A 15030-nucleotide genomic window follows, 5' to 3' on the forward strand; every position below is an offset into this window, starting at 1 on the left:
TATTTATCGATGAATCATTTTCATCATTACACTTTGATCGTATACGTGCAAAGAAATTTTTTGCTTCATTCAAATTACGCTCGTTAAAATTTCCACTTTTATTTTCGCAACTGATCTTATACGAGGCTGTAAAACCCGGCAGATGCTCAGTTCTGGGTTTAGCTTGTTTTTGTTTCTTTTGGCAGGTTCGACAGTATAAATATGGTCGTAAAAAAATCTGGAACCCGCCAAATGAGGTCTGCCTATCCCAACAATTTACCCTAGGCACTATTGACCAATGTGATAATGAAAGTGTAAATAAACCATTCTAAAATTCTAAACTATGCATTTATTGGATCGTTTGTGAATAGTTGTTGGCGTGTGTACAGCCATCTTTTTAGTAAGTCAATTTCGATAGCTAAGGTAACCATCATGTAGATTGTATATTTTAATGCATAGCAATATTTTAAATGGATTAGTTACACAATCAACAATCGTTATACACCGTGTACAATGGTCTCTATAAAAATCATCCTTTCCACGATTTGATGACCCGAGATGAAGGTCAAAACGAGATAATCCAAGAAGACAGAAGAGCCTGTTGTGGTTAACGGTAATAGTTAGTGTTAGGAGCTGTTGACATGAAGGGCCTGCTACCACCCTTTCAAACTCAACGCGGAAGAAATGGTTACGAGTTTTCACCCAGTGCCACAAGCTTGGATCGACCCCGGCTCCTCTCGTTGCGAGGCGAAAGTGCTAACCAGTCCGGCACCCCACTAGCGGAGGAATTTATAGAATGGTCTATTGATATATTCGAGTATAGAAAGTCGAGTCGGGGAGAGGAAACGCGCCAGACTTGGCCTTTGAAGATTCTTTACGTTCTACGATAGTTTCCCGGGAAGAGATCGCGTGGGCTCAACCTTCTTCCTAGCAAAAGAATAGAAGCCGCCACCGTCCAATATTCGTGAAAAGGTCAATCTATTTTGGACGTTTCATCTATTTCGCGATAAAGGTCAGTTCGTATTTACCGCTTCGACTCGAGCGCTTTCATCGCTAATATCGTTCGGCTTTTGACACTTCCGAGTACGAACGGGCCGAAAATTTCGCGTCAATCGCGAATTTCAGGTTTCGAAATACCTAGCTTAGGCAAAAAGTATATACGGTCATTTCGAATTTTAGATTTTTAAGCGCCTTTTGCTTCTTTTTTTTATACAGTCGTGAACGAGTTGATAAGAATTCTTGCAAGAATAGCAAAATCCCTTTCGATCTCCTGGTCAGCTTGACGCTGTGACTGTGTCAACTACGAAAATAAGAACGAAGGTTTTTTGAATATTTTCGATTTAACAACTTTAAAAATTGAACCACGTATTATTAACGCGATTTATATTAAATTTATATTTATTTACTTATTATTTTATTATTATTTATTATTTATTATTACTTATTTATTTATTATTCTATTATTATTTATTATCTCATTATTTAATATTATTTCTTTTTTAATTTATTTTATTATTATTTAATATTATTTCTTTTTATTATTTATTTATTAATTATTTCTTTTTATTATTTATTTATTTATTAATTATCTATTTTTATTTTTTAATATTATTTCTTTTTATTATTTATTTATTTATTAATTCTTTTTATTTATTTATTTATTAATTCTTTTTATTTATTTATTTATTAATTTTCTATTATTTTTTAATATTATTTCTTTTATATTTTATTGTTATTTATTTGTTTATTATTATTTATTACTTATTAATTATTTTATTTTTCTTTATTAATATTATTATTTATAAGAAATTTAACCGTATTCGCCAGTGGTTAATTTCGTATTATTTCGCGTAACAAAGAACTCTTTATCGGGTGAAATTTATCCTTATTATTGAAATCATAAAAATGATTTTCCATTGAAATTGGAAGATGAATCACCGGCTTTTTGATTATTCCATATTTTATCCTCCAACAATTTTAACCCTATTCTTAGAATTAAGACTTGCCCCCCCCCCCGAAACAGAGGCGGCACCTCTGATGTTTGTGAATTAAATTCTCCGCCATCAATTTCCTATTCATCAATCCGCCCAAAACTTCGCGCGAGAGTTTTTCTTTAAATAAAATTAATAAAATTTTCAACTCCATATCACTCCAAAGATTATTTTCGTGACGCCGTTCTTTTGACAGCTTTATGAATAGAGAATTTCTTTAATCGCGCCTATTTTTGGGTCAACTCGATTCTAAAATTTAAATCATCGAATTCGCGAAGTTGAATATTAGGTTGCTGAAATTTAATTGTTTTTTATATACTGTTTCTGTATTTTTATACCAGTTATTTCTGACCCAATTTCATAATCGAACGAGCGCTTTCCAAGAAATTTCTTATAATAATATTATTTTATTTTATTTATTTCTGATTCGTGTTTAATATTATCATAAGTGGATAGTAAGAATAAGTATGACACTTCCTATTCACACAATGCAAATTTTTTTTGATAGTCTGTTTCGCCAATGACAACGTAAACCATTGCGTACCGACGGACTAACAACTTTCCGCGAACTGCTAAAAGTATTTGGAGGAAGCCCGGAACTTGGATTAATAATAGTAGTTCCTATCTGGATATATCACTTGGAAAAAATCTAACCAGCAAATGGAATTTGCGACAGCAGCGCCGCTTCGGCGAAGTTAACGGAGAATTTCCGAAACTCCCGTAACACGTAGCCTTCTACAAGGCAGAACCCGTAACAAACCCTTAGCAAATGCACGCGGAACGATAGAGTGATATATCCAGGTAGGAACTACTATTATTTATCCAAGCCCGGAAAATCGGCGACGGTCCGCCGGCAGCCTTTTCGACGGACCAGCCAAGGCCTATTGAAAATTGAAATGCTTTCAAAAGTGTAAATAACGCTTACTTTTGGAAAATTATGATGAATTATTGAAAATAAAAATAATTATTTTATATAAACATTGGCTCCATTTCAGAAGTTAGTTTTTTCATTTCAAACCTAAACGCGTGTACGCTCGTATTTCTCGCCATCAAACTAACCAACTATTTTGCCAACGGAAAGAGTAGGAAGGGACGAGTTTCCTGTTCGGAAACTTCCTATTCCGCAATCACTCCACGACAGACTATCATTAACCGAATTCGTTCGGTGCCATACTTAAACTTATTATCCACTTATGATATTATATATATCTCTTAGATAATTAATATTTATACAGGAAAAAATGCGATATATCAGCCAAATTTGCCTCGCACCGCTTCCCTAAATTTCCCTAAGACGAACCTAACAAATATAATTTTAAATTTTATATGAAAGTTTGGGTTATACAAAAATGTTTATATCATATAAGCCATTTCTCAAATAAGTTTCTTAAAACTCGAAATAATATTTAATCTGGCAAATCTTGGCTGAACCAGTCGCCAAATTTGATTTAAAAGGATCGGCGACACTAAGGTGGGATCGACGTGTTTCATATTTCCTGTCTTCAAAAAACTGCGACTTTAATATAAAGTTTATAAGTTGTTTTTCTTTCGGTAAAGACTTATTGAACGGGGGAATAAAAGCGAAAGAAGGTGGAATGAGAGAGAGAGGCCGACTTATCGGAGAAACATGGTCGAGTGGTCATTTCTGTCCACTCGGATGCTTCGATTTTCTGGCCGCCGCTGTCTCTTCTGGCGCTGACTTCTCTCCGGGCTTCATTCTTTTGGCTCCTGTCCTTTAATGCAAAGCCAACTGAAAAAAGACGGAACGTTGCCGGAATACAATGACGCTCATTGTAATTATTGACCAACGTCTCTCCTCCTTCGTTGGAATAATAACTATCCGCTTCGAACCTTCTTTTTTTTGTAAGCGGAGCCTCTCCATCAGTGATTTCGCCTTTTTTTCACGTCACTTGGTTCCTTTTTTCTTTGTGAACCCTTAACTTGGGCTCTGTCTCTCGCTGATAGTGAATAAAAAAATCTGGATCTTTTTGGATCGTGAAGAGTATTTAGAATTTCCTCTTCAATCGTTTCTTCTTTCATCATTTTTTAAAGAAAAAGATTTTAATTCGCAATCTGAAGAAAAGAAACGAAAGTGGGGCACTCGATTTTCATACGTGCCGCGCCCCTTTTTGGATTTTAATGAAAACGAAATTTTGGCTCCATAATTTATTTCATTATTTTCATTCGATTATAAAAATGGTCAGTATCCAAATACGTTTCCCGCCATTGGTAAGATATCGCGCTGTTCATTAAAAATCGAGCACCGTTTTCCGGTATTCCAAGGGTATTTGATATACAGTATGTTTGCGGATAATTTTTCAGTACAAAGAAATTTATATAAATCATAATAATACGAAAATGAAACTGGAAATTAAATAAATTTTTCCAATACGTTATACAGGAGGTTTCAAATGGTTATGCAAAAATTTTAAGGAGTTGTAGGGGTGAGTTGAGAAGTATGTCTGTTTTTCCCCATTTTCCTACGATGAGTTAAAAGAGCGCCAGAGAACTTCAAAGTGTGGCCTACTAGCCCCTGGAAGTAGGCTGCAACCAGCGCAAAACCAAGCAGCAGGGACTTTAAATACTGATTAAATTAATCTTTTTACGCTGGTTACCTCGATTTGTTTACAAAGTCCCTTTTTACCTATCACACGAACCCAAACCTTAATGTTCGCGTTTCCCTGCTACTTGGTTTTGCGCTTGTTGCAGCCTACTTCCTGGGGCTAGTAGGCCACACTTTGAAGCTCTCTGGCGCTCTTTTAACTCATCGTAGGAAAATAGGGAAAAAACAGGCATACTTCTCAAATCACCCCCTACAACTCCTGAAATTTTTTTGCATAACCTTTTGAAACACCCTGTAAAATTTTAAACGAATACTTTTGGTACGTCCCGGGGCTTACGTTTTCGAGCTAATCTTTGCCTGGCAGAAGTTGCTAATGGTTATAGGGTTGACGAAAATAATGCATTTTTGGGTATTGCTTAAGCGAATGGAAGCGCGACATTTGAACGACCAACTAAGTGATTGATTGCGAAATAATGGCGTGAAATTTAATATACCTAATTTTGCTTTTCTTTTCAGAGCTCTAAAAGGTTGAGGGTGCGTAAACGATACCGAAATGGCCGAGTTGCGTTCTCGAATACAGACTGCTGAAGGAGTGGGAAATTTTAGCGAGCGGTTGCAAGCGGACAGAAATCCTGACTGCTACGACACCCACGAGAAGACATAGAGACTTTGGCCTTTTGTACGTGAATTATAGGTAAGCTTCGCTGAACAATTGAATGTCCTTTTTAAAATGAGAAGAAAATAGGACATATTGGTGGTAGAAATGATCCTTTTATCTGTCGCTGTTCGATTAACGTTGAGCGCCTGGTTGTATCTTTCACGCAGAGCTCTTCCGATGACAATGTAATCGCGTTATCGTCGGAACGACACGAGACAAACGACAAATTTAGCGCAAGGTGGGAGTTCGGAGCTCCCCCTTTCAAGCGCCTTTCCAATCGAGGGGACTGATTCAATCCTCGAGTCACCGTGGGTCTGCTACTGAGCAGCCTACTCGGAGGGCCTTCGCCGGCGCCTCGCAACGAAATGGAAGGGAACTTCAGCAACGCCACCAACGGCTCCCTGCTCTATTCCGTCGACTACTTCTCGGAGAACATTTCCATCCCGACCAGCGGCGTCAACTTCTCCGAGTGGAACTTGGCGAACGGGACGGAGCCTTCGTTCTGGAACGGGAGCGGCGGAGGAGGAGACGTACTCGACGACAACGGGGGCTACGAACCGTACGGCAATTACACGCCGGTAGGATGGCCGGGGAATTCAATGTACCCGAGCGGCTACTCGGAGCTAAGGATCATCCTGACTTCTTTCTTAGTCACCATAATCATGATATTGATCGTGGTGGGAAACATGTTAGTATGCATCGCCATTGCTACTGAGAAAGCCCTAAAGACCGTCCAAAACTGGTTCATCGCTTCGCTGGCCGTTTCGGACTTTCTCTTGGGTCTGGTCATCATGCCTTTCTCGCTGGCCAACGAGCTGATGGGCTATTGGATATTTGGTCAGGTCTGGTGCGACATCCATTCCGCCCTGGACGTCCTCCTCTGTACCGCCTCCATCAACAATCTCTGCCTGATTAGCTTAGATCGCTACTGGTCCGTGACGCAAGCGGTCGAGTACTTGAAGAAACGGACGCCTTCCCGAGCCTTGTTCATGATCTGTTTCGTATGGGCCCTTTCGGCGCTGATTTCGCTGCCTCCGCTGGTAGGGTGGAACAAACGCAGCCAGAAGTCCGACTACCCGACTTGCGAACTGAGCGACGACATCGGGTACGTGCTCTATTCGGCCTTCGGCTCCTTCTACATTCCAGCCGTGGTCATGGTGTTCGTCTACATTCGCATCTTCATCGCGGCGAGGTCCAGAGCCAGGCGACACGTCAAGAAACGACACATGCCGGAACTGACCAACGACCCCGTCAAGGAGAAATCGACGACGACTACGACTTGCACTAGTTTTAGTAATCCAAGTCCTCCCGAACGGGGGAAGGACGACGAGTGCGAACCGTCGACGCCGAATGACCACTCGCTGCCCAGGAAGGAAAACGGAGCCGGGGGCAGCGCCTGCTCCGGCTCGGCCACGGGCTCGGCGGGCTGCGTCAGCGTCATCTCCGGCCGCAAAACGGACTTCCTTCCGTCAGCCCTCCCCCCCGCCAAAACGGAGCCCAAGAAGCCGCGCCCGACGTCGGTCGTGTTGAACGCGACCCCGCAAATCATCATCGAGACGCCGCGAGAAAGTCCGTCAACGTCCCCTTCACCCCGGCGCCGGTTCGCTAGCGAGGAAGGCGACGACGAAGGCTTCGACGAAGACCACGAAAGGACCGCTTTCTTCGGCGACGACGAGGCCGCCGAGGACTCGGACGCGCCGCGCGTTTTCCATCTCGGACACGACTTGAAGCGAGCCATCCCGGGACAATACGGCGGCTGCGGGCTGACGGTCAACGGCGGAAACGCGACGGGCTTGCCCGACCCGGCCGCCACTCCGGAACCCAACGCGAAAACGGGCTTGCTGTCGGCCAACAAACGGGGCAAGTCGCCGTTCGGGTCGACCATGTCGTTGGCGGACTACGAACGCTCGGACCCGGACGCTTACGACGCGGAGGAAAGCGGGAACTCTTCCGTCAAAGCTCCAGCCAAGAAGGCGAAGAAACTGAACAAGGTCAAGTACCAGTGCGACCCCTTGCCGGCCAGACATACGACTTCGGACGCGGAACGCCACAAGAGAAAAGTAGCCAAGGCTCGTGAGAGGCGGGCTACCCTGATATTAGGCTTAATCATGGCCGCCTTCATCTTAGCTTGGCTTCCTTTCTTCGTCTTGTACGTCCTGGACGCGCTCTGCGCCACTTGTTCCATCAACGACACGGGGTTCGCGGTGGCCTTCTGGCTGGGATACTGCAATTCGGCGTTGAATCCCATCATCTACACCATCTTCAACCGGGATTTCCGGCGAGCTTTCAGGAAGATCCTGTTCAAGTGACGCCCGCCACCCGAGAAGACGCGCTCGGACCACCCGCGAGTGAAAAACATTGTCTTCCACGTGACGGAAATAATGACGCGAATTCGACCTCAGTTCTCCGAGAACATAATCAATATTTCTATTACGCGAAACAAACAATGAAAATGGAAGTGCCTGTCGAGGCTACTCGTAGAGCCCGCAATTTGTATTATATATAATAATAATCACCGGTCTCGAAGACATTTGTACATAAATTATAAATCGACAAGGAGTATTAAATATAAACCTTTTTACCGACGCCCGATAAAGTGGGAGGAGTTACGTCAACCACGTCGTTACGTCGCTGACGTCATTTTGCGCGAATAATACACCGAAACCAATCAATACGGGAAATCGTGGATTATTTTGAGATAGTTCAAGGCGTTTTCCCCTCACTTTTAATATTCAATTTACCGCGCGATGTTTTAATTGCCACCCGATTATCTCGTTTCAATGATTACCTCGTCGGGTAATTTGTTAATTTGAAAATGGGGAGGGTTACGGTCATTTCATTTGATTCCGATTATCGCGCTACAGTGTTACCTTTACCATTTTATAGAAAACAAAATCTAGAAGAAACCATAAACCAAAAAAAAAAAAAAATAGTAATCGGTGGTTTTACCGACGGATGAGAAAATCTTGGGAATTTTCAAAATCGGGCTTTACGCAAACTAATATAAAACTTACCCAAAAAAATACAATTTTTTTTCAAAATGCAGATCTTTTTGAGTCCGCCCCGAACGGGCACTTTCCGGTGCTATATTGAAAGCTTGTTTTCAATTAGCCATATTTAAAATAAACTAATTATACGTAATATTTTACGTATTACATTCCGAATTTAGAGGAATCAATGCATTAATGCAACCGATTGAATATTTAACTCATTTTAATTTTAAAGGTATACTTTCTCGATTTGACGAACTTTTGAAGTGTTTAATTAACAATCCGATATTAATTATTAATTAATTTAATTAATTTTTTCACTATCTTTAATTGTGTTAATGCGGTAGTGTGTAATACGGAAAAATGTCGCCTAAAATTGATTAAGTTAGGGTTACGGTAAAATCTTATTTTTCTTACTTCGCGATTGACGTGGCAATAATTTGGAAATCGCTTATTGTAATGGCGACAAATTAGATAAGAAAATCCGCTATGACGAACCTAATTAGTGGTGGTTTCCTCCTATTTAAAAATGACGAGAGAAAAGCTAGTCTGTTAACGAGAAAGTGTGGCTTTAAATTGGAATTAGTGACCTGGAAACCTTCCAGGTCACGAGACGAGGTGGCTGCGCTGTAATTCCGTGAGGTAGCCATGTTTTCACTCAACTGAAGTAGGCATTCGGTTCACTGTGACTTCGCCGTTGTAATAGTGCTCGGTTCGCGATTGTTTATACTACCCTAATTGAAGCGCTTTTTACCAGGTTACTCTTCAAAATTTCGTTTTATAGCCTTATACACAGTAGTTGTATAGTGAAAACATGGCGCGAGTATCGCGCAATCTCTTTACCGCGAAACGTTTCTAAACTATGCAAATTTTTATCGAGGCTAATATTATAATAACTGTATACGTATATATAGGCTTGGTCACAGTGAAATTGATTACATTTTTAGAGTTTTAATTCTGGTAAGCGCTATTTAAATAGTTAATGAGATATCGAGTTACGAGCGAAAAATCAGCCAGCCAACCAGCCGCGGTACGGGTGTCGCGTTAATACTTTTCGCTAAGCAAGAGGTTGCGAAAAGTAAAACGTGACGTTTAATTCGCTTTCAAAAGTTAAATATTCAATCAGTGACACGTTTTATATGGTTATGAATTTTATTGACGCGCCATTGTTAGACAAACTATGTAAACGAGTTGAAAAGATGGTAAAATGTCATACCAACACAAATCCCTGAAAATTAACTTATTAAAAATATATATATATATATAAAAAAAAGACTGAAATATGAAAGTATAGACTCTTCTATTCCAAAAAAATATATTGAAAGAAAATGAATGAATTAAAACTTTTCAGGTGCTTCTAAACGGTGTTTTTTACGTGTATTTTGCGTGAAATTTTTAAATATATCTCTTTCATGAAACTTCTCGATTTAAAAATAAAAAAGCGTTTAATGTTTAATACACACGGAATCAAGAAAATAGCAAACCACGCACCAAAGATTATATATATATAATAAAATATAAATATGGATATTTCTAAAACGCGCACCACACTCGATCAACGAAAACCATTTTATATTTACTTTACCCTCTCGTCCTTCGGTGTTCGAATACGATAGAATCATACGTGCTATATGCAACGTATAAGTATTACCTTGATTTAGTTATATTTATAAATATTACGATTACCTTGGTCAAGCTACAAATGTGCTAAATATTTTGGAGGTAGGTAATTTAGGTGGCTTGGTTTTTTTTACAATTCATCTCCCTTTCATTTATAATACAAATACGGTTTTCATTGGGGTTTTTTATTTCTGGTCTTAAAATTAAGTAATTTAATTTAATTACTTAAACCGAATTATAACTGTGTATTAAATTCATAAATCCCAAACCACATTTAAATTTGTTCGGAGCTAACGTCCCACGAGGTTAAAGATTTGAATTAATATATTCATGATATTAATTTATTTTACAAATGGTTTTGACATAATGAGGCCGTTTGCAAATTTCGCTTTAATACATGGGAGGACCGTGAAAACCTGGTGATACCAAAAGTAAATGAGCCGCAGTTAACCATTTTTTATACATAGAAATAGCTATACCCCCAATTCCCAATTGCAATTTATCGCGTCAAAAGACGGGGATGGAAATTAGCTTTTGTTTGACTCGATTTTCTCATCATTTTCATAAGGAAAACGCCCTCCGATTATGAGCGCAATTTCGATAACTTCGGTTCATTTACTTCTGGTGATACGTAATCAATCATATTTTATTACTGGCACATCAATTTTATCTTATTTTAAGAAATAATAAACTAGTTATATTATATTATTTTATTTATTTATAATTTAGGCAAAAAAGAGCTGTATATTATTTACTCTTCTTAAGAATAAGAAATAATAGCAGGCTTTAATTTAAATGAAATTATAGTGTTATAATTATTAATAATATTTTTTACGTAAGTAACGGGGGAGGGGACGAAAAAGCAATATTTGTTGCAACGAAATTTGCAAACGATCTCATATTATGACTGCGCCACATAAAAAATTATTTAACTAGAATTAAAATAAATTATTTAAATATAATTTAATTATGATATTGGCTCAATGAATTTATCGGAAAGGTTTATTTATTTCTAAATTTATTTTTAATTTTATAGTCTATAAGAATACGTATAATCCATTTTATAGATATTTTCATAGAAGAGTAGTTTTTAATACTGTGGGGGAAAAAACGGTTCGATGGTTCGTGCAAAAAATAACGTTTTTCATTGGGTAAAAAGCGGGATATTTTATACGCAATTAATTTACGTTTGACCATTTTTGAGTATTTAAAAAAAATCCCGCGTAATCAATTTCCAAATAATCCGTGTTTAGTTTATTCCGTGCCGATACTTGTAAGGCAACGTGCACTCATGATCCGCACGGATTTGTTACTAGAGTACATACGTAGTGATGAGAATTATGCATAATATAAATCTCCTTTTCACTCTACCGTCGTTAATATTTTCACTCGAAAACTTCCAAGTTGGCAGCTATGATAAACTTCAAAACAAAAACAACAACAACATACGTATAAATACCAAAGCTCTGTGTGTCTTGTACCAAGTGGTCTTAACTTCAAATTATTCTCTAATTCCACAGAAACAAAAAATTAAATACGTAAAAATTGCAAACTGGTTTTATCTCAAACGTTTCACGTAATTTCCCATTTCTGGTTATAAAAGTGGATTTTAGGTGTCATCGTAAATTATATCTACGAAGCGCGTGTGCATTTGGAACGATGCAATATCACGAAAGGCCAATCAATCGATTCCGTTCTATTGAAATTTTATGTAGGTTAGCCGAAGGATTTGAAAATTTTATACATATTTCGTCTTCATTTCGGTGATGATTTTTAAGTATGTTAAATAAGTTTTTAAATTTATGGACCCATTTAGAAAGCTTTTTGGGCTCCACTTTTATCTCCCAAAGCCAGTTAAATACGATGATTCATTCCACTAATTTTTAAGTTGATTTAAAGATTTTATCAAATATATTTAAAACGATTTAAAATTTCGTACACCACTTATTTTAAAGATGATTTCAAGATTTTTTAATATATATATTTAAAAAAAGTGTATTGTTTTTAGCGAATGTTCGTCCGGAATCTCAAAAGAAACTAAAAGTATATCAATCAAAGAATGTCTGAAACGCTAAGACGACTTTGATAACCCTAAAGGTTATCTATTTAACTATAAGTCTATCATAAGGTCCCCATAAGCAAAGGTCTAGGCCAAATGTTTGACGATCACATACTCGTTATTAAGAGGTAGATATTCAAAATCTGCACCTCCTAGTGGCTACGTCCTCAACTACGCATTTCTGAAATAAATTTCGCGAAATGCATGATGAATGCGCACAAGCCGTGCGCGAACGTTTATAAACTTAGAACCACGTGGGAGAAATTTCCGCCGCGAGCCCTTAGCACCTTCGCCAAGGCTTATTCACTTATTCACAAATTTAACACTTACCTTTGCAAAATTATTCATCAGAACCTAAAATTGGCTATTAGAAATAAGAGTTACGTTTCTGAAGGTATTTATTTTTCAAATTTGAGATTTAGACGCGTTTTAGTCAACCAAGTAAGATAATATTTTAGTTGTACAAATTTTGAAAAAGCAGATGTCGCTACTGCCCAATCGTGAATTTTCTTATCTCCAGGACAACTCCGTTACCATGGGCCCCTATGGTAGACTACCTTATGGAGACCTTATGATAGGATTTTGATTTAACTTAAATTTCCCATAAACTAACTCAGATTTGAAACGCGTTTAATACCACGATTAACCCTTATTTAATTCTCGAATATTCGTCGCAATCTACGCCCGCTATGAATCATATCTTTGGGTGGTCTAACGTACGGCGCCTTGCAAACATGACGGGGAGGCCGACAGCGGCGCCTTTTAAGCGGCGTTTATTCTCATTGCGTTTCTTTCCGTAACGAGGGATAAAACGAGAAGAGCACGTTTCTGGCATTACGGGTTCGAGACGGCGTTTCGAGAAACTTTTCGGAGTCGCAATTTATGGAAAAGGAGAGTCTATTAGGAGGTCCGCCGTAATTGCGGACACGGAAATAGCTTTCGCTCGAATTGCCTCAAAACAACCAAAAAAACGTTGTCCCGCGACAAAGTGACTCGGCGACTTTGGCAGCGTTGCTATCGGAGGTAAATCGTGGCCGGTATCGGAGCCCCACCTGGTGGCCGGTCACGATCCCCGCTCGCGACACATTTTTGAGAGCGATTTGAATGCTGGTCGCGCTCCAATCTGCGGAAAAGACTATCGCGCGGTTTCCCCTCTCTTAATGATTTTTGAATCGTCGCGGACGCTTTCTTTAACGACATTCGGACTCGCTTATATCGCCGCCTCCACCCGTTCGACTCGTGTTTGCGAAAAAGGTTTCTATTTGCCTCGCTGCGAATTTGACGCGACTTTCGTGTCGCAATTTTAGCCCTTCGCCGCGGTGACATTCCTTTGTCGTGACAAACGCCGTTAGGATACGCTAATGGGCCCGAAATATTGACATTCGAGATTACGGCCCTGATTTTCTCGTCATATTTGCCAGGAGGATTCAAGTAAATCTGGAGTGGTCGTCTCCCGTTTTAGGCGGGGCAGTAAAAAATTCACGGACATCTTTACACTTTTAATCGGCTTTTCGTCTGCTAGTTTTTCTATTCGCGTATTTCTAGTCCCGTGTTTTTAGTAGGAATAGACAATGAATTTTAATATTCGAAAACTAGCAGACGAATTTTTTAAAAAACATGTAGAAAAGGTGGCGCTAAACTCGTATGTCCGCGATTCTGGCTCGTGCTGCGTTGCCGTAGAGAGAAAGGGGAGTTCGTAGTGGGGGAATACACTTTTCTATTCCAGGGTACCGAGTTTTCATATTCCTAGATATTTGCTCCGATTCTAATAGTCCACTCCATTTTTGCGTTAAAGGCCGACTACATAGCTATTCGGTTTACTCTGTCTTTCACTGGAAGTAGGCTCGCTGCAAGACGGTTGTGCTATGTAAGCAGCCAGCTACCAGTGAAAGACAGAGTAAACCAAATAACTATGTAGTCGGCCTTAAAGCTAGATGGGTCACGGAGAAAGGTAGAATACGGTCTTATTATGTTTAAGCGATGACTTGGTATTCAGCAAATTTTATTTCTTTCGGTAGAGCTGTTTTGCCCCCTTTTCTCAAGGTCGTCTCAATTTCCCAAAATCCCTTTAAAAATCTTTAAAAATAATATTATACTTAGAAGTGTGAATCAAGTTGTCGATATTGCGAGGATTTGCACTGGCAAATATAATAATTTTATAACTTGAAACAAAAGACCTAATAGGATAATAGGTTTGTCCAAATGTTTGATCTTAACTCGCGTTAAATTTTTTTAAATGAAACATTATTTTATTTCAGAAAATAAACAGATATATCAAAAATATTTTAAATGTGAAACTTTTGAGATAATTAGGTCGCGATAGCAAATTACCTATATTTGTATAAACAAATTTGCGGGGGGGATGGTATATCACTTAATTAAAAAAAACAATTTACGTACTAATAAAAGCCCAGTGAGCCTAAAATGAGTGCTGTTACAATTTCCTCTAACCAAAAAGTGTGTTTTTAGAAAACGAAAATTTGGTTTTGAAATTGTTAAATATTAAACAAATTTATTACATTGCTGTTGTTGCGTTTAAAACGAATAATAACGAAATAAACAGGGCTTAGTTCATTTAATTGGTGAGTAAATTTTAAAGCCCCATATTTATCACCAAATCCGAATTGAAGGCCTGCTTATTTTCAAAGCGTATTTAGGACCTGTTTAAAATTAAAATTTACTGAAATATGTTCTTACCTTAATACTAAATTATGCGGAATAATTCGCAACTTGTATTTATTTTTAAAATAATAAAGAAATAAGAAATTAAGTTCAGATAATTATTCGCGAAACAGGTCCGTTGAAATTTATAAGATCTTAGGAAGAAGCTGTTTCTGATTTATTTGGGTCGTTACGAGGTTATTATAATCTGATGCTCTTCCCTTGGATTTAAAAGCTGGAAATTTCTTTTCAATCGATAAAATACGTAAATTTCGGGACCATTCAAATCGTTAGTTTTCCATTGTTTTGGAAGGACAAACCTCTTTCCACCAATAAATAAATTATACAATTGACTGATCAGGTTGATAGATGTTACAAAAGATAGATAATTGAGAGTTAATTACATCGAAAGTGTGATTAAAAAATTCAATTTTCTTTCCCATTTTCAGAAAATGATTCTAGCCATTCTTTTCGTCCAATCGGATCTAGAGAAGTCTCAAACAATGGAC

The 15030-nt window shown here is 38.4% G+C and overlaps 1 protein-coding gene across 2 annotated transcripts in view; it reads left to right on the forward strand.

Moving 5' to 3' along the window:
* The window catches only part of LOC149947837 (alpha-2C adrenergic receptor-like), a 119328-nt gene extending 111242 nt beyond the window's left edge, over nucleotides 1-8086 (forward strand). For both annotated transcript variants that reach the window (XM_090171609.1, XM_090171610.1), the window contains exons 3-4: nucleotides 5050-5227; nucleotides 5359-8086. In XM_090171609.1, coding sequence (XP_090027735.1) covers nucleotides 5557-7500 — 1944 coding nt within the window. In that variant the 5' untranslated portion in view covers nucleotides 5050-5227; nucleotides 5359-5556 and the 3' untranslated portion in view covers nucleotides 7501-8086. The remainder of the gene's footprint in view (nucleotides 1-5049; nucleotides 5228-5358) is intronic.
* Nucleotides 8087-15030: the final 6944 nt, after the last annotated feature.

Source organism: Leiobunum rupestre, chromosome 4 (assembly GCF_980474605.1).
Source record: "Leiobunum rupestre chromosome 4, qqLeiRupe1.1.hap1, whole genome shotgun sequence".
In the NCBI taxonomy this organism is placed as follows: domain Eukaryota; kingdom Metazoa; phylum Arthropoda; class Arachnida; order Opiliones; family Sclerosomatidae; genus Leiobunum; species Leiobunum rupestre.